A 20,631-nucleotide genomic window follows, 5' to 3' on the forward strand; every position below is an offset into this window, starting at 1 on the left:
GTAAAGCTTTTGAGTATTCATAAATTTGATGTCTTCTCAAATTTTAAAATATGTTGGGCTTTATGATGACTTTCCTTTATAATGAACTAAGCTGAGGAATCAGGTTGAAAAGTTGGATGAGGCTGGGAAATGCAGAATCAGAGGTATACAGCACAAAAAGGCTCTTCAGCCCATCACGTTAATGCCAAAGGGCATGGGGTCAATGGTGAGTCCAAGATTGAGGATTTGGTGCAAGTGGGAATTCTGTGCTGGGAAAGGAGGTGTCAATATTTTTATTCCTATTGTAGTGAAAACTTAAGGCATTGAGTATTTGAGATTTTTACCTACTTTTGTAAATTGGTGTTTAGAAAGAGGAAGGTAATCTTATACACCTAAATAGTCAAAATTTAATTTCTTTATATTATGACATCAGGTTGTGTGTCTTGACTGCAGGATCTGGGTGTTTGTGTACAGAGCTCTCTAGCTTGGAGTCGTTGAGTTGAAGTGCAATTTGGAGACACTCTGATGTGCAATGGAGAGGAGGCAGTACATAATGTGGGAAAATGAAAGGTTGCCCATTGTGGGAGGAGGAAGGCAAAAGCACATTATTATGGAGAGATTCTACATGAAGGCTGCTGTACAGGGGGATCTGGGCATCTTTGAATCACAAAGTTAGCATGTAGGTACGGCAAATAATTAGGCCATTAGAATGTTGTCCTTTGGGGATGGACTATAAAATTAGGGAAGTATTCCCACAACTGTGCAGGGTGTTAAGGTCACATTTGGGATACTTGGTGGAATTTTCCACTCTGCCCACGACATGCTTCATGGTGGCAGAGGCAGGCTATCATTGGCTGGCAGGGGGACTAGCTTATTCCAACACTTACAATGTCATTTCCCATTGTTTGTGTTCCTCACTGCCGGGGATCTCCCTTGTGCTAGGTGAGCGCTTGCTTCTTTATAGTCTGTATCCTTGGACTGCCCACGTGGAATAATAAGATATGTGGCAACGGTATCCCTGTATTCCATTGTCCATACAAATGATTGTGTCATAAGCCACTGTCACACAATGGGAATGTGGACATTCACACTTCAATTTGTCAGATTGCATATTTGCAGATATCGAGACTTGGACGGTCGTTATATTTAGGTTCCTGTAAATATCTTGACAATAGTATATGTAAATTCCACAAGTGATCTTGTTGCATCTTGATTCCCTTCAATGGAAGGTTGTCCAAAAGGACATTTATATTTTAATGACTTAATAATTCATCTGTATAGAAACCACAAGAAATTACAGGACTCCTCCAGAGTCCACTTTGTAAGATAATTGTCAATTTCATGCTTTTTTAAGTTTAAAAAAAAAACACAGGCATAGGATGAGAATGTGACGGGAAGGAAAGAATGGGCAAAGTGATAATGTACAGGTGGGTACTCTTGCTATCAGGATGCTGCCACTAGGATCACTGGGCCTCAGCCATTCACCATATTTAAAGACTTCAAAACCATACAGAAAAGCAGATGGCCAGTTGGTAATTGGATGAAAGCACAACAGTAATGGGGGGAGTCTTGTGGTGTGTTTGGGGACAGGAAGGGTATTTAATGAGGCAGGAGGCTGTCTTTGCAAAAATTTAAATCCAGGATTGGCAGGCCTGTAGTCCAGCTTCCTGTCCTGCTGTCAATTGTGGCTCTTAGGTGGACAATGTGGAGGGACCTGGCATTGGGAGGGGTATTGCTAAACCATTCCTCTGCCCCTGTTGTCAGCCCTGTCTTACTGTTTCTCCCACTCTGCTCTCTGACTGCCCTTGTTGATTGGTAGGTCTTTCCACCATCTGTAATGGTGAATTACCATTTTGGTCATGATTGGGCATTTGTTTCCCATGTGTTGATTGATTCCAGCAGAGCAGACCACCACTTTTGAGATTGTCTTTGAAATTTTTTTATAGTCCCTGTATGAATGGGCTGCCTGGTATTGCTCTTGAGTAGAGCATCTGTTTGTGCTATCTTGAGTCAGGAGTTCTAGCTCTGGGATATCTTAATCAATGTCAACTTTTGTGACATAGCTTGAAAGCAAGGGACGTTTTCCAACATTTCATGAATCTTAATGGAAGACATTGGATTTGACACTTGCTGTGGATTGGTAGAGAATGTTGGTCTTCCTAATGTTTAGGTCCTGTGCTCTTGCTGGCGTTGGTGGATACACCGACAAATTGTGACTCTTCTTCAGGGTGAGCATCATCTTGTGCATTGCCAGCACTGCAGTTCTATGACAGAAGTGGTGGTAGCCTTGGTTATTGGAGCTTGCTCGTACCAATCACGTTGGTGGGTGATGGATAGCTGTAACATAAGCAGATGTGTCCTGATAAATCAGCAGCTGCGAACTGTGGTGGCGGGGGATGAAATGGATGGTGGTGCCTCCACATCATTCAATCCACCCCTCCACCCCATTGCCCCATTTTATAGTCCCCTGTGGTATTGTGAACAAGGATCACTATTCAGTAAATTCTACCACAATATTATCATTCAATGGTGGATCAGCTAATGCTGCAAAGGCAGATAAAGGTTTGCAGGAAGGCTTTGTCTTTCATTATATAATACTCCACCAAAATAGTATGGCACCTGATGTGCAACTGGCCTTCCACTCTTTTTGTTAAAAAGGGTGGCAAATTTCCTTAAGCACTTGTGCAATCAGCTGGTGGTAATGGGATGCAAGATCATAATATGTGAGAGCTTCTAGTCACAACCTGATCATATTTATCGAACATTGATATGCCAGTGCTGAAGATGGAAACTGTGTGACGACATTGAGCTAAAAATGCAGTATTCCAGCAGCTTCTGCGATAATGTTCAGCTACGACAAGAAATGTGTTAATGTGTACTTTCTGAATAACAAAGGTAAATGTAATAAAAACAGGGGAGATGGCAAGAATTTGTAAGTCTGTTAAACAAATACTTGTTTATTTATATAGTGCCTTTCACATATTCAGAACATCCCAAAGCATTTCTGACCCAATGAAATTACTTTTGAAATGTAATCACTACTGCTTTGCAGCAAAATATAGGACACAATTCTCCTAAATATTTCAAGTGTTGTCCGCAGCAGGAAAACTGGTGAAGTTCTTGCTGGGTGGTGGCTGGTGCAACCTAGATTGCCATTCACCCACAATTCACTTGTTCATTCTTTTAGAGCATGGGGAGATTCCTGCTGGCACAGGTGTGTGGAACCTAAAGATGCTGGCAAGGGCAACTGGATGCCCCAATCTCCAGTCAACTCTACAGGATCACCCTTCAACTAGCTGGCAATGATAACCCCCCCCCCCCCCCCCCAGTGTGTGAAGCCCTGCTATGGGCTCACCAAAGACAATGCCCCTTGGCAGTGCCATGTCCTTGACCAGCCAGGGGCTTCAAATGGCCTCCAAGCCCCTGGCCTGGCCATCACATTTGGTCTCTGATTCCTGCCAGCTTCCCACTGTGCTGGTGGGTCAGTGAGTACCAGGAGCCAGGTGAATCTGGCTAAAACCTGGAAATATATTCATGGCTCCCTTGCAAAATTTCCCGGCCATAACAGTTTGTATCTGTGTGTGAGAGACTGGAGAATCACCCCATAGTAGCTAATTTGCACATAAGGTCACGCACAATAACCTCACAAGAGGTCATTGCAGAAGGTAAGGGGGCATGGAGTTGGGGGTAGGGTGTTAGCGTGGATAGAGGATTGGTTGTCAAATGGGAGGCAGAGAGTGGGGGTCAGTGGGTGCTATTTGGATTGGCGGTTGGTGACTAGTGGAGTGCCCCAGGGGTCGGTGCTGGGGCCTCAGCTATTTACCATTTATATAGATGACCTGGAGGAGGGAACCGAGTGTATGGTGTCGAAATTTGCTGATGACACCAAGATTGGTGGAACGGCAAATTGCGCGGAGGGTGTGGAGAGTCTGCAGAAGGATCTAGATAGGCTGGGCGAATGGGCCAGGAACTGGCAAATGGAATTTAATGTTGGCAAGTGTGAGGTGGTCCACTTTGGTAGGAATAATGGTAGGAAGGACTATTACATAAGAACATAAGAAATAGGAGCAGGAGTAGGCCATCTAGCCCTTCGAGCCTGCCCCGCCATTCAATAAGATCATGGCTGATCTGTCGTGGCTCAGTTCCACATTCCCGCCCTCTCCCCATAACCCTTAATCCCCTCGCTTATCAAAAACCCATCAACCCGCGTCTTAAAAATATTTAGCGAGGCAGCCTCCACCACCTCAACGGGCAGAGAATTCCAGAGATTCACCACCCTTTGAGTGAAGAAGTTCCTCCTCAACTCCGTTCTAAACCGCCCCCCCTTTATCTTGAGGCTGTGCCCCCTAGTCCTACTGTCCTTTCTGAGCGGGAAGAGTCTCTCCACCTCTATCCTATCCATCCCATTCATCATCTCATACGTCTCAATGAGATCTCCCCTCATTCTTCTAAACTTTAACGAGTACAAGCCTAGTTTATTCAGCCTCTCCTCATAGCTCAACCCCCTCAACTCTGGCATCAGCCTAGTAAACCTCCTCTGCACTCCCTCCAAGGCCAAAATATCCTTGCGTAAATGTGGCGACCAAAACTGCACATAGTACTCCAGCTGCGGCCTCACCAATGCCCTATACAGCCGCGGCAAGACCTCCCTACTGTTATATTCAATTCCCCTCGCTATGAACTTACGTGGCGAAAAACTGCAGCAGGCGATGGTGCAGAGGGACCTCGGGGTCCTTGTGCATGAGTCGCAAAAACCCAGCCTGCAGGTGCAGCAGGTGGTCAGGAAGGCGAATGGGATGCTGGCCTTCATAGTGAGGGGGGATTGAATATAAAAGTAGGGAGGTCTTGCCGCAGCTGTATAGGGCACTGGTGAGGCCGCAGCTGGAGTACTGTGTGCAGTTTTGGTCGCCGCACTTATGCAAGGATATTTTGGCCTTGGAGGGAGTGCAGAGGAGGTTTACTAGGCTGATACCAGAGATGAGTGGGTTGAGCTATGAGGAGAGGCTGAATAAACTAGGCTTGTATTCGTTAGAGTTTAGAAGAATGAGGGGAGATCTCATTGAGACGTATAAGATGATGAATGGGATGGATAGGATAGAGGTGGAGAGGCTCTTCCCGCTCAGAAAGGACAGTAGGACTAGGGGGCACAGCCTCAAGATAAAGGGGGGGAGTGGTTTAGAATGGAGTTGAGGAGGAACTTCTTCACTCAAAGGGTGGCGTATCTCTGGAATTCTCTGCCTGTTGAAGTGGTGGAGGCTGCCTCGCTAAATATTTTTAAGACACGGGTTGATGGGTTTTTGATAAGCAAGGGGATTAAGGGTTATGGAGAGAGGGCGGGAATGTGGAACTGAGCCACGACAGATCAGCCATGATCTTATTGAATGGCAGGGCAGGCTTGAGGGGCTAAATGGCTTACTCCTCCTATTTCTTATGTTCTTATGTTCACACACAATAAATGAATGACCTTTAATCTATTTAGTAGGGTTTGAGGATAAATATTGTGCAGCAATATAGCCATGCCTATCTTTTAAAATAGTTTCATGGTCTCTTGTGGCAGTTTTGCCTGGTCATAAGTTTAATATCTCAACTAGAAATCTGGATCATTGACAATGCACTGCTGGCTAAAATGGTATTTGTACCACCACCACCAACAGCTTTCTTTTTTTGGCAGTACATTTAACGCAATTAGGTGCTTCACAAAGTGTGTTCAAGCTACATAAGGGGATATTAGCTCAGAGGACAAAAACTTTGGTCAAAGAGGTAAGTTTTAGAAAGTGTCTTTAAAGAGGGATAAAGTGAGCTAGAGAGGGGTTAAGATTTAGGATATTCCAGAGCTTGGTGCCTAGGAAACAAGACCAATGGGTGGAACAGTAAACAAAAAACTGGGGATGCGGAATAGATGAGCACCGACATTTTGGAGGGTTGTGAGGTTCAAGAAACTAAATGAGATGGGGTGCAGCCACAGGGGAATTGAAAACCAGGATGAGAATTTCAAAATCAAAGTATTGCTTCAAGCAGTGTAGGTTAGTAAGCAGAGCAATAATAGATGTATAGTGATTGGTGCAAATTAAGATAGAATTTGGGATGATCTCAAGTTTATGATAGAGTATGGGACACCAAGTCAAGGGTGCGTTAGAATAGTCAAAACTACTGGTAACAAACACATGGTTGAATGTGTCCTGCAGTGGAACCTGATCTTGCAGCCTGTTGAATTGTCCGATCTGGATTATATTCATGTTAAAAATTCTGAAAACTACCTGATATTTTCCAAAGCTGAAGTTCTACAATTTGTAATGTTAAATTGAACCTGATAAACTATATTGCGAAAGAAGAAAACCACTTTCTTGGATAAAGTGCTTCCTAATTCTTTTAAGGAACTTTTTTTTGTCACCAGCCATATGTAATCAGTGGGGAATCCAGATGTGGCTAATGTGTTTTGTCATTAGCCAGAAAATTCCGTATGCCTATTTGTGTGGCAAAATGCCAATCGAGCATACTACCCTGACCTGAAAGGTGTCAAGCTCTTAACTGGGTATGGCTGCAGCTATATTCAGACTGATGGTTACTATTTCATCATGATTTCAATCTCGCACTGAAAGGAACTTAAACATGATCCATTTGTCCAGAATATACAACTGATCCCAAGTATTAACATATCCACAATATGGCTGATCCAGTTAAGTTTCGGACCAATGCTGTCCCCCATCTACTCTGAACGCTGGTGGAGGTGTTGTGGGAAATTCATCACTTCGGAGTCAGACTTGGAGGTTCAACAAAAAGTTTTATTTGGACAAAGCTTCGGGAGAAGCACTGGCACTCTATGTAGTTGAGAAGGCGGCTGCCTGGATTGCAATGGTAGTTGAGAATCTTTATACTTTTTAGATAATACAGTATGGACATTAGCACATTGTTACAAGTTGAGTAGACAGTATGGACATTGACAGTTAACACATCGTTATACACAGACAAGTACAGACGTTGACAGTTATCACATCATTGCACACAGGACATAAACGTATCTACTCTATCAATGGCTGATCTTATATTTATGTCCCCATCAGTGGCTGATCTTATTATCAAACTCATTTATCTTTAATCTCAACTTTAAGGTGCCTCAAGATCTGACCTGTTTCCTGCAGTAATTTAAACACTACAGGTTTTAACTCTATGTAATGTCTGTGCCTAAAGTCAGTGCCTCTTAATGTCCCTTCCCAGAGTCCATTTTGTGTGCCAAGTGACCATTTTGTGTCCTTTTACTTTGATTTCCCTCTGACGGGTTTCAGTGTTGAAGGTTGGGCAAGTGTGGAGTTGGTCACTTCCCGCACTTGTCAGCCCAAGCCTAAGGTTTAACAAATCCAGTTGTAGATTGCGTGCTTTGTTACTGGAGTTGTGGATGGAGCAAAATGCGAGAATATTTGGCAAACAGTCCCACTGCCAATCATATGAAACAAGGATTCCATAATTAGCTGAAAATGTTAGGTTGAAACACTTCCTTGAAAAACTCCCACATGATACCTGTACATTTTTAATAGTATATAATTAACGCCTGTCTCTTTTGACTTAATTGGTTACATTTCGTTCTCTGGTTTTAGGTTGTGCTTTCTGTGGTAATTTGAGCATGACTCTAGATTGACCGAGGTCTGTGCATTTAAGAATGTCTGTCTGAAATGTTAACCTGTTCAAAGTGATATTAAACGAAGGTTTTGCTCTAGGGGAGTCAAAGTTGGAAGGATAAGATGAAATGAACTAAAATGACATTGTTCAAATAAATTTACCTTGTGAAGATCTAATGCAGTTTCTTTTTATAAATACATAGCAGGAGTGTCTTAATTTTGTAAAGATGCTGTAAAGAATCTTCTTCACACTTCCTTGTGAGAAAAGTATTTCTAAAAATTCCATAGGTTTTGCTGGTTCCCCTTTGACAACCCAGTTAACACTTGCAAACAGAACAATGTGTTATGCTGCAATAAATATTAATTCCCGGGGGATCCTCTGAATTCACTATCTCCAAGAGAGTATTGCAATGGTCTGGAGAATTGGGCATCGACTGCAAAACGGGTTCCACGCCAGTCATCAAACCTCTTCCGAACCTCCTAGGCTGCTGGCCCTGATCATGTTCCTAGTCAGAGCAGGTAGGAGCCCAGTAAATACTTAAATTGCCTCCTTAGCATATCGTTAGCAGCCTAGGATGCCGATTCAACAGCCTTCCCAAATTCTCCTGCCCCTCCAGCTGGAAGTCATGTGGTTGGGAAATGGTGTGGAGACCTGAAACTGAGCACCGAGGGGCAGCAAGGAGGTGACTCACCTCTTGAAAGTTATACGAGAGTGTGGGTAGGAGTATTCATGCCCTGTCCCCCACCTCATCTCCCAGGATGTGGGATTGACATGGCTGAATATGCTGTGGAGTGGCTTGGCTGGGCATCCTCAAGCTGTGTGGGAAGTGTTTCGAGTAATCACTGAGATGTCACTCTCCGATAACTGACCTAAAATTATGTAGCCTGACGTTGTTGGCTGCATATCTCACTTACGATGTCTCCTTCCCCAATGGTAATCACATGCACCCTGTCCATCTGCAAGTCTACAATATTCTCTAAGGAATCCACAGGCACACTGTGTTTGCCCATAATTTGGTTAATGACCCTGACCTGTTGGCACACCTCTATGAACTGCTCCTACTCAGGCGCACTTAGTCTTGAAAAGGCAAAGTCCCAAGTGTGGTTCATGCACAAACCCTCTTTTTTTCTCTTTTTATTTAAACAATTCGTCCAAATACATAACAATCAAAATACATTAAATTACAGTCCAAATGCATTATTATCTCACAATGACAGCATGAGGAAAGCTGTGCTGCTCCTCAACATCTGAGTCTGACTCCAGCCTTTGAGAGGCCACTTGTCTCCTGGTGGCTCATTGTTGGAGCAATGTGTTCATTTCATTTCACGTAACAGTAAGTGGTCATGGGTGGGGAGGCTCAAGAATGATGATATCAGGGTCATAGACTAGTGGTGCTGTCAAAGGTAGGTGTGTGATACTGTTGCTGTCAAAGACCACCAATAATGAATGAATATGGAGACCTGTAGGAGATCAATGGTCCAAGCAGTCGATATAATTCCCCTACCCTTGAGGGACATAACACTGATAGGCCAATCGGTATGGAGGTGATGTGTTTATTGGTGACAGTACAATTGGCATCTCCTTCCCCCAACCACAGATGTAAAACTTCACCCATGCCTATTTAGTAATCCTCTATCTTTCTCTTCTTTCGGTCCTTCCCATTTCTTCTACGTATCCCCAGATTGCACATCAGGTGGAGGTACTATCCTGACTTGGAAATATGTCGCCGTTCATTCACTGTCACTGGATCAAAACAGCGCTATAGGTACACCTACACCACGTGATCCACAGCGGTTGAAATAGGTGATTTACCACCACCACCTCAATACAATTAGGAATGGATAACAAATAGTGGCCTAGCCAATGATCCCCATATTCCATGTGAAGCCCTTGTAGAAATCCTGTTTTTGGCCCTACGCTCTTAATGTCCTTTGCTACTCTGCTTGGGTCTATTGATTTTCTTTTTCAGTAAAGCATTGTCATCTCTAAAATCTGTAGAAATGCAGAACATTTCTTCCAATTATTTGTTATCTTTTCAACTTTAATAATTTCATAGAATCCCAACAATGCAGGAGGCCATTTGCTCCATCAAGTTTGCACCGACTCTGACAGAGCATCCCATCCAGGTCCTATTCTCATAACCCCTCATATTTACCCCGCTAATCCTCCTAACCCTACACATCTTGGGACACCTAAAGGGCAATTTAGCATGGCCAATCTGCCTAATTTGCAATTCTTTGGACAGTGGGAGGAAACTGGAGTGCCTGGAGACACTGGGAGAGCATGCAAACTCTACACAGTCACCCTAGGCTGGAATTGAACTCAAGTCCCTGGCTCTGAGATGGGAGTGCTAACCATTATGCCACCATGTCGTCCTGTTTACTTTTAATATGAAGTAAGCATAATGTATTCTTGGCTTGTTCCAGAGAAATTGGGAAAGTTTTAGTGAAATGAAAAACAAGATTGCACAATAGTGCAAATTTGAACAAGCAATGTTGCTTCAGTCTTGGAGGGATTCCCAATGTATAAACCTTCCACACAGCAGTTAAAAGAAAATCTCCTCCCTCTCATCAGGTGATATGTTCCAAAGGAAATATATGCAAGGAAAATGAACCAATGAAACATTGCAACCTTTCCCTTCCATTCTTGTCAGAGGAGAATCAAGGCCTTCTAATCAGGGCCTTTTTGGTTTTATAAAGATCAATTGAATTGAAGTCTCTGTTCTTCTTGACACAATAAGCAAGCCAGATTTTCTGATCAGCATTGCTTTAGTGTAATGTGATTAAATTTTGTAGTTATGACAGCAAGCTACGATAAAGTCTTAATTTTTTTTCAACAACCCACAGTGAGTAGATACTGAGGCCTGCATTGCTACTGATCCAAGTTTTATTCATACCGTCTCTAATACGTTGGTTCCTCATTTTCTCTTCTTTGGATAAAATAACCACTACCTATTTGTTTGTTTGCTAATTGTGATTTAATGATAGAATTTGTGGACTAACCGTTCCTGTGTGGTTTATGATCTTCTGTCCTTTGTTTAAGTATTTGTATCAGGATGACGTCATGGTATGAACTTTACACAGCAGTAATGAGTTCAAAGTGATGTTGCTTATCTGTAATTCCCAGTAACTCAGATTTAAATAAATGGGGAGTACTTGTTTTCCCTGAGGAGCTGTGTTGAAACACCGCTTATTCAGAACAAATCCTCAAAGATTGAGGTGCAAACTAAAATGGTAAACTGATCAAAACTTATAAGCATGATTAAGGATTTTGATGTGTAGGAGATCAAATAGGGAAACCTATTGGAGTAGGATGATTTTTAATCGGTTAAAATGCCAAGGCAGGATAACTTTGGAGCAACAGTTGACAGCAACAACTGGTTGTAATCATAATAGGTTAATTTATTTATGAATCCCAGTGAAAGTGATGATTTTGGTGGACAAGCAGAAGTTCATGCACACCTTGCAATAAAATTCTTTTAGCTAATGGTGCTGCAATAAAGGTAATTTTTAAGTAAGAAAAAAGAATAAAAGTTCAATTCTTTTCTTCAGGATGTGTTAGAGTTGAAAGAAAAAAATCAACCAATTGGAGGCACTTTAAGTATTGAAGAAAATTTAGAAGTTAATGCAAGGTCAGAAGTAGATGAGACCAAAAATCTGTTTTAAGACAAAAGCTTAAGGGATAAGCCATTGAAGGTACAGATTATAGCTGTTGGTTAGCTTGTCAAGGCATTGAAGAAATTGTTGAAAAACATCCCCACTTGCACATGCTGAGAGTCAGTGATTAATGGGGTACGCACTTCATTATTTAATCCACAAAATTATTCCATGATGTTTCGTAAAGCAGTGGCAAGAGACAGAAGGGAGGAATTAGGGGAAACCTGTACTATGGTTTATGGCATTTTGATTGTTTGGTAGATGCACCAAAGTGAATTTAAAAAGGGAGTTTGAGTCCAGAAACATGATGGTGATCATTTTGGTACAGCAGAATGTAAGGAAGAGGCTCGTAGTATGCTGAAGTTAGCAGATGAGATGGTATTAGCTGAGATGTAGGTCCAGAACTGGTTCTATTGTGGAAGAATATATGGGCATAGAAGAGAATTTGGAAATCCGTACATTAGGTAGTGAGTACTGAGCAATGCCTGATATGAACAAGGTGATGAATCAATAGGGCCTATTAAAGGATAAGATGTGAATCGTTGTCTTTGTAGCAAAAATTCCTGCAAATAAACCTTCGGGAGAAGAACAGAGGCACTACATTCTGGAACTTGGAAACCTATTTTAAGTACTAAAAAATTTAAATATTTGCATCGATGAGTTCAAAACAATTGTAACCACCATCCACTAGAGCTTTCAAAATGTTTCTGCAATGCATCTATAAACGGTGAACTCCTTCTTTCTTCAGGATAAAGATGAGAGGGTCCCTCAAGCTGCAACAACTGGACCAACGGCTTTTATACCGGAGAAAGAGGTAATCTTTTTACATGTCCACTAATATTGAAAGTAATCAACGTTAAGTGAGTTGATATTTTTATGAAAAATGGGCAAGACTTGAGAAGCAAATGTGACACAAACTTTATATGAGAGAGTATGCGACAGATTTGAGAGTCGCCAGGTTTTAATTGCATGATCAATTAATATAACTCGATGCAAAAAATGTCCAAACAGAATAGAGCTTGTTGTAGGGTGGGCTGGGACAATGCTTTACTGCTGATGTCTTGACTTGCAGCAAGCCCAGTTTTCCCAGCGCTCTTTACTCGCTGAACTACATTGGTTCCCATTCAAGCCACATATTGATATTAAAGTTTTCAAACCCTTGGCCATGCCTCTCCCCGATCTCTAATCAGCTCCAATTCCACAGCCCTCAAAGATACCTTATTTCTCAAATTCTTGCCACCTTGTGCATTCCTGATTATAATTACTCCACCATTGCAAGTTCTAGAATTCCCATCCTATACCACATTTTCCTCCTCCTTTTAGACCCTTAAAGCCTACCTCTCCTGACCAAATGTTTGGTCATCCAGTGCAATATCTCATGTGGCTTAGTGTCATACTTTGTAGAATAGTGCTCCTGTGAAGCATTCTGGGATATTTCATTACATTAAGTTGCTGTGTCAGTAGCTGTCATTACATCACAAACAGCCAAGATATAAGCAAGAAACTATTTTAATTACCATTAAGTTGCACCCATTAGATATTGTTTGTTTTAAAGATTTATTTTTAGTGAAATAATAGCTTCAACACATTTTTAATGAAAAATACTTATCACTGTCTCTGTCCCATTTGGCATCTCAACATTCAATTAACTTATGATTTTGCTGCATTATAATGATTTGTATGAATTCCAATTTGTTCAGGTTGAGTTGAGGTACCATTACTAATTTTTAACTAGGAAGTTAGAATTTCCAATTTTTAGAAGTAAGTTGTTAAAGCAGTCCGAGACCTGAGCTTTCATGCAGTTAGACACTCCATCTTTGCGGGGGAAAAAATGGTGCCAGAGGCATGAATCAGGAAGCCAGGCACTGGGGCCAGGTCAGACTTTGGACATCTGATATGATTTTTGCTTAAGGGGCGTCGGCAATATGAATTGCAGATTTTAGACCTGATAGAAGTTCTAAACTTACTGGCATCCTTTTATAGAAGTTGGACACCCAATTCTGGAGAGGAAAGGTTTTGGATATATTCTTGGAATACGTTCTGGAACAGACAGGTGCCCTTTGGGATTGTTAAAAGTAGACCTGAATGTGAGCAACAAGTGGGTAAATTCGTTGGAATTGTCAAAGGGAGCTGTCTAGACATTTGAATCTCCTGCCCTTAAAATATTTGTAAAGAAAACCGTTTGCAATGTTGGAAAAAAAATCAGTGCATGCTATTTCACTTTGCTGACATAAGCCTGAGGATCACCATAACTGAAATCAGTTATGCATGACTAATCCTGTAATCAGTTCACAATTTGCCTGATAGCAATAAGCACTTGGAACTTATTCTTATAAAGGATCAAAGGAAGTTTAAATGTTGTGATTTTTTTTGATAAATTTTGATTTTTTTATAAATAGTAAATTCATCAATGGATGCTTAGGACTCCTGCTAAGAACAAATAAGTTTTGAGATCCATCCATTGTGGGTACAGGTGAGTTGGCATGGAAGATGTGAGGGCAGAAGTAGAATGGGGCTAAAAAAGGGTATGGAACATCGAGGGTATGAAGGGTCATCGATTGAAATGGAGTTATGAAGGGACATGGGGTTGGGTGGCAGGGCATAAATGGTAAGAAGGATAAGAGGGGCCACGGAAGGAGGACAGCGTATGAGATGGCATGTGGTGATCTGGATGGGGAGGAGATGTGAACGGCAATTTGCTGGGGGCTGTTTTTCCTTTTTGTTTAATTTTTTTTTCCACAGTTGGACAGTGTGTCAGATCACTGAAGCCAGCCTTTCATGCAACCCAAATCTGCACCTGGTAAACCCTGTGGCTGTGCATGAACTCTTCTGGATCAGAGGTCATGAGTTCCACTCTCCCCCACCCACCCCGGAACAAAAATCTGAACTTCTGGGGCATTCTTTTCAGGAGTTGGGTTCCCAGAGCGAGGAATTCTAACTCTGCATTCCCAATGCAAGAGCAAAAATCCAGGCCTCAAAGCTTTAACAGTCACGTAGCTGAAAAGTAATGATTATGAAAAACAATTGGGGAGAATTTTGTAGGATTCAATAGAAAATTTTCCCTGGTGAATGATAGTGAAGCTGGGTGAGAAAATGTGGACAGACTGCTATTTGATCTTACTGGAAAGATAAATTTGATAGACTGCTTCAGTTTGTTTGTCATTAATACAGTAAATAGGTTTGGTAGGATGAGGAATATTTAGTAACTAAAGTCTTATTTTGGTAATTTGGTACAGTTATTAAATAGAACAGAACTTTGTTCTCTGTCAACTTTGTAAATGCTTTATGTCCTAAATGTCATCTCATTCTTTGACTTTACATCACCCCTCCTGTAAAGAAGGTGCTGTTTTCCAATCAAACACTTGAATGTATTTTTGCTGAATGTGTAATAGTATGATTTCCATGACCAGTGATGTTAAAGTACAACATTTTCATTTTGTCATTCATTTCATTTATCAAAGCATAAATTCATTTTCTTACAATTCCAGGGTGCTTTTTTGGTGCCAGGGCTTAGGATTACACTGGGCAGCTGCAGAAATATAAATGTGACCACAGTCCCAGAAGTTGTTCTCCCATTTGAGAGTGTTGACTGATGGTGACGTAACCTAAGGGTTACCACTTGTTGAGGGAGGGGCAAGGTTGAGAAGGTGGGCCTTCATGAATAATCTCAATCAGGTATGGGGATTGAACCCAGGCTTTGACATCATTCTGCATCACAATCTAGCTTTCCAGTCAACTGAGCTGCAGAATGTTGAGGCAAACAGCCAGCTGTGATCTTCTATCAATGCCAACTGTGTAGGTAGAAAGAGGAACGTGTTCGTACAGGCAAATTTTAGAGACACAAAACAGGACTATCTGGGTAGCTGTTTCTAGATTATTTTGTCATGCACTAGAGACTACAGAAATAGGAGGATCGTGCTGCTAAATGTTCCTAGGGATTGGTCAGATTCTGGGGGAAGTAAGGCCTATATAGAACAAAGAGGTTAGACCTCAATAGGGTTGGGATCTATGTTCCTCCATTTGCTGCTGCTTTGAGATGATTTAAAATAATTTGGCAAGTAGATTAGAAAGGAGAAACAAGGTGCGCAAAGGACTGGGAGAGACAGATAGCACTGCGATAAATAGTAAGGTATTGATTGAGTTGACACTAAGAAGGAATGCAGTAATTCAGATTAACTGTATATGTATCTAAATGCACAAAGCATGGTAAATAATGTTGATGATCTTCAGGTGCCATTAGGCAGATGAGAGGGATTTGAGGTCTCTAATTACATTTAAACAGGTCTTTTGAATAATTGAGCAGGTGGGGACCAAATTGGGGCTGATGTGGTGGGCCAGCTGCATCAGTGTGTTTGGTGCCTGGTGCAAAACCTGTCTTTTTGTCCATGCCTGATTCTGTAGGTCAACACGATTCCCACCAGGGGCCTGTGGGCCTAGAGACCCTCCCTCCTGCATAATATCATTAGGTTTAGATTAGTTATGGAAAATTGCAAGGAGCAATCTAGAATAAAATACCTAATTTGAGGAGACCCAATTTCAGTGGATTGAGAATGGACCTGTCCCAAGTAAATTGGAATAAGAGATTGTTCAATTTCAGTTTTGCCTGACTTTGGCCTACATCTAAAGAGGATATGGTTCAGATAGGATCATGGTACACTCCACAAGGTGGGAGGAGAAAGGCAGGATAGGCAAAGCCAGAGTTCCTAGGGTGACAAAACACGGTATGATAAAGCAGAAAAAAAATCTTTTTAATATTGTGCAGACTATACAAACTTTTTATATAGGAAGTTGAGGGAAGTGAAAAAGAAAATGGAGGGCAAAGGGAGTGTGAAAAAGGCAGGCAACATGTGAGGAAATCCAAAAGTCTTCTATAGGTATAGAAAAAGAAGATGGGTGGGTTGATTAGGAACAGAAAATGGGATCTACAATTGGAGGTAGAGAGCATAGCTGAGCTGATAAATGAGTACTTTGTGCCTGTCTTTACCAAGGATGATATGCTGCTGGGATCATAGTGAAAGAGGACATCGATGAGTTACTGGATGGGCCGACGAGATATCAGAGGCTAGTTGCAATTAAAGTTGTCACCAGGGCTTGATGGAATACACCCAAGGATGCTGAGGCAATAGCCACATAGACGAATGACGTGGACTTTCACAAGAACATGTGTTTCCGTGAGGCTTTTGACAAGGTGCCACATAATAGATTTGCCAATAAAGTTAAATCCATTGAATAAAAGGCGGCTAGTAATGAACAGCTTTGTGGACTGAGGTAAGTATACAATGAGGTTTCCAGAAATGGATATTAGGGTTGCGTATTTTGATGTATCTTTTAATGAGTTGGGTGTACAGGGTGCAATTTGAGAATTTTCAGATGACACGTAGCTTGCCAGTATTGTGAACTTGTGGAAATAGTGATAGAATTCAAAAGGATGTAGGCTGGTGAATTGAGTGGACATGGAAATACACACTTGTAAAACAAGGAGAGAGAATATAAACTAAATTCTAAGTGTTGCTAGTATAGGAAGATCATGGGGTATATATGCATAAATCATTGAAGATAGAAGGGAGGTTGAGAAATTGGTCAAAATGGTTTACGGAATTCTGGTCTTAACAAATAGAGGCTTAAAGTTCAAAAGCACTGTTTTAGTCTCGGGTGGAGTATTGTCTAATTCTAGCACCATGCTTCAGGGAGGATATGAATTTGAGTGCTGAAAACTTAATTATAGAATGGAGAAGCTGGTGTTAATTTCTTGGGAGAAGAGCAGGTAGTGGAGGTATTCAAAATCACAAGGGGTCTACACTGGGTAGACAGAGATTGTTGTCGCCGGTGGAAAGTTGAACCAGAATTAGCAGCAACATGAGGAAAAACTTCACTCGGTGATGAGGATCTGAAATGCAGTGTCATAGAGATTTATGGCAGCAGATTCAACAGTATCTTTCAAAACTAAATTAAAGTACCCAGAGAGAGGATTTGCGGGGGTTGGGCGTCGGGGAAAGAGTGGGACGAGCAAAATTGCAAAGAGCTGTCACAGACGTAGTGAGTCAATATCCTCCTGTGCTGTAATCATTCTATGATTTTGCTTTTGTTGTCTTTCTTTATAGATTGCGCAGGATAATCCTGTAGATGGCCATACCAACTTGCTATTTCTGGAAGAATACTCCACCACGGGATGCCTTGACAATGCCACACGAATCATGGGTTTACATCCTCAATATTTAGAATCATTTCTCCGGACCCAGTACTACATACTGCGCATGGATGGGCCACTCCCCTTTGAATACAGGCATTACTTGGCAATAATGGTAAAGCAAACTTGAGTGCAAATGTTAAGAATTTAATCATCAAAGTTATTACAAGGGCATGGTCAAATAATTGCACCAAGTTCTAAAAGTGAATTTTTTAATGACAGTTTTACCCATCCATTAATTCTGTCTTTGTACATCATCATCTAACTCCCAGCCAACCATTTTGAGATTTTTTAACATGTTTGTAAAATGTTCCCAGGTATCAACATTAGTTCGGTGGTTCATCCAAATCAGAAGGTTGTGAATTTGCATCCCATTCCATCAACTTGTGTGTAAAATCTGGTTGATACTCAGTCCAGTGCTGAGTATCTATTGATGTCTTTTGAATGTCCAACCATGGCACTATCTATCCCCTCACGTGTGGTGCTTATGTAAAAGATCCCATTATGGTATTTATCAATATGTTCTCCCCAGTGTTATGACCAACACTGGTTCCTCAGTCACCATCATTAAAACAGATTATCTAGTCACTATATGTTTGTGGGACTTGGCTGTGTGCAGATGTGTTTTCGTTATACTACACTTCAAAAGTATCCAATTAGCTGTAAAGCACTTTGGCATGTTATGGGGCAGTAACAGAAGCTGCCTAAATTATTTTATGTCAGAGTTTTAAAACTAGATTTATTTGCAACCCACTTCTGAAAGGGGCCATTACACTTTACAGTAGCCACTAAAAGGAAACTTGAGCTTCCAAAGACTCGACTCATTAAAAAAATAGAAAAACGTGTTAATGTCTGGACTGCTTAGCGATATTCGTGCATGAAATGAATATATTGTGTCCATGTTTCCTACTGGTGCTTGGTCTGTTACTGAATAAGTAATCATTAAAATTACATTTTATTTACTGTCATTTATTTCACTGAGGTAGGGATTAATAGAAGAAAAGTCCACTACGTCAGGTTTTGCCGACTATTGCTCTGAAATCCACTGGCTAAGCAATTGCTGTGTTCAGAGTTGCTCAGTAATGCTTTTTGTATGTTACACTTCAAAAGGGATAGCATAAAAGTGCAGGATTGACTTAACAGCGGAGAATAAAGGGTTTTGATAGTCATTCACTTACAAATCCTAGATGACAATATACTTCTATTTAGTTTAAATCCAAATAGCAGCTGTAAAATTTGAATGTTTGCAGCCTTTCGCGATGCAAAGAATTCCCTTGATCCCAGTCAGCAAAAAATGCATTATTATTTTTCTTTGGGACGTGAAGACTTTGCTATTTTAGGTATGCTTTCCTTTTAAACTATGGTGGTCTCAGACAACAAATTTATGGAATCAAGCTGCTGCAATGTTATGCCATTTGAAATGAATGAAGCTGACTTTAAATCCAAACAACTCCTTCCTTTTGTAACTTTGAACTAAAGGTCCCTAAGACTTTTGGTATTAACATCTCTCACTCCTTGGACAAGGTACATGAAAGTGTATTGGATCCATTTGATTGGTTCATTTGATCTCAAAACCTGTCACTTTTCTGTATAAATTGGTGTCATTGATGGAAATCTCAAAATGCATTAGAAATTAAGACTTTCTACTTGTAATCTACTGGCAATGGTGACCCAAGGTTTACAATTGTAGATTGTTGCACACTGCTTTTAAAAAAAACACTTAACAGCATGTTCAAAATTCATAATAATATCTTTCTCATTTTCAGAATGAAAGTTTTGCTGACTGTAACTTTTATGCTTTTTGTGACCTTTCCTAATCAGGCTGCTGCCAGGCATCAGTGCTCCCATCTGGTAAACACTCATGTAAATGAGTTCTTGCAGGTGGGTGGAGATGGGGAGTGGCTAAATGGTTTGGAGTATGTCCCACAGAAACTGAAAAACATCAGTGAAGTCAACAAAATTCTTGCACACAGACCCTGGCTAATCACAAAGGACCACATTAAGGTGAACCTTAAACAAATGTGCTTTTGAATGATTGATTGTAGTCTCTCAAGGGACTTGTTTGGGACTTGGCATTGTTTGCCTTCTAACTATATGTCTGTACTGAAAAAGTTGATTTGAGTTTTTGGAAAATAAATACAAAAAATGTTGGCTAAGCAAGATGAACAGCTTCTTAACAGCTAACTTTATGATCTATTTTTATATGCATGTTGCCAGATGGAATATAATGTAGGAAAATATGAAGCTCTGCACTTTAGTAGGAAGAATAAAGAAGGTGAATATTATTTAACTGAAGAAAGCCTATTGAAAGCTGCAGCTCACAGGGATTTGGGGGTCCTCAAACATAAATCACAAAGCTAGAATGCAAGTTCAGCAGGTATTAGAGAAGACAAACGGACTGTTGACCTTTCATTTCAGAAGGAATGGCATATAAAAATAGAGGTTATGTTAAAATTATACAAGGCACTAATTAGACCACACCTGAAATACTGTGAACCATTTTGGTTTCCTCATCTAAGAATGGATACACTGGCATTAGAGGCAGTCCAGACAAGGGTTATTAAGTTGACCCTGGGTATGGAGGGATTTTCTTGAGGCGACGTTTAGTAAATTATGACCGTACTCATTGGAGTTTAGAAGAATGAGACACAACTTATTGAGACATATATAGGATTCTTGGGGTTTGATAGGCTAGAGGTGGTTTCTCTTTGTAGGACAGTCTAGGACCATAGGGCATAATCTCAGAGTAAGGGGTTGCCTATTTAAGACAGATGAGGAAGGAGGATATCTGTGGAACTTACTGCAAAGAGCTGTAGAGGTTGGGTCGTTAAGTATGCTCAAGGCTGAGATGGACAGATTTTTAATCAGTAATGGAATTGAGGATTGTGGGATAAGACAAAGTGAAGTTGAGAATTATCACCAGATTAGTCATGATCTCGTTGAGTGACAGAGCCCAGACTCAAAGGGTAGAATGGCCTATTCTGCTATTCTATAGTGTTTCCCTGTAGTGCATTTACTATATTTTTCATGTTTTCTTTTTCACTTGACGTATATGTTGAGTGAGATTTCAACTTTTTTTTGCTACATCATGTTGCAACCTTCACTTTCCTTTTTTTTAAAAATACCTTGTCACGAGCAAAACATTCGTAGTTAGCTGAAGATAAAGGAATTACTGGTCTGAACGTGAGGTTCCAC

General features: G+C 40.9%; 1 protein-coding gene across 1 annotated transcript in view; it reads left to right on the plus strand.

The window, feature by feature from the left end:
* The window catches only part of LOC145348909 (sestrin-3-like), an 89,244-nt gene that overhangs the window by 36,327 nt on the left and 32,286 nt on the right, over window positions 1-20,631 (plus strand). Inside the window, exons 2-4 of the mRNA XM_080196974.1 lie at window positions 11,998-12,063; window positions 17,351-17,551; window positions 19,258-19,440. Coding sequence (XP_080053100.1) covers window positions 11,998-12,063; window positions 17,351-17,551; window positions 19,258-19,440 — 450 coding nt within the window. The remainder of the gene's footprint in view (window positions 1-11,997; window positions 12,064-17,350; window positions 17,552-19,257; window positions 19,441-20,631) is intronic.

This window comes from Carcharhinus amblyrhynchos, chromosome 10, assembly GCF_965287045.1.
Source record: "Carcharhinus amblyrhynchos chromosome 10, sCarAmb.v2.hapA, whole genome shotgun sequence".
NCBI classification, from domain to species: Eukaryota; Metazoa; Chordata; class Chondrichthyes; order Carcharhiniformes; family Carcharhinidae; genus Carcharhinus; species Carcharhinus amblyrhynchos.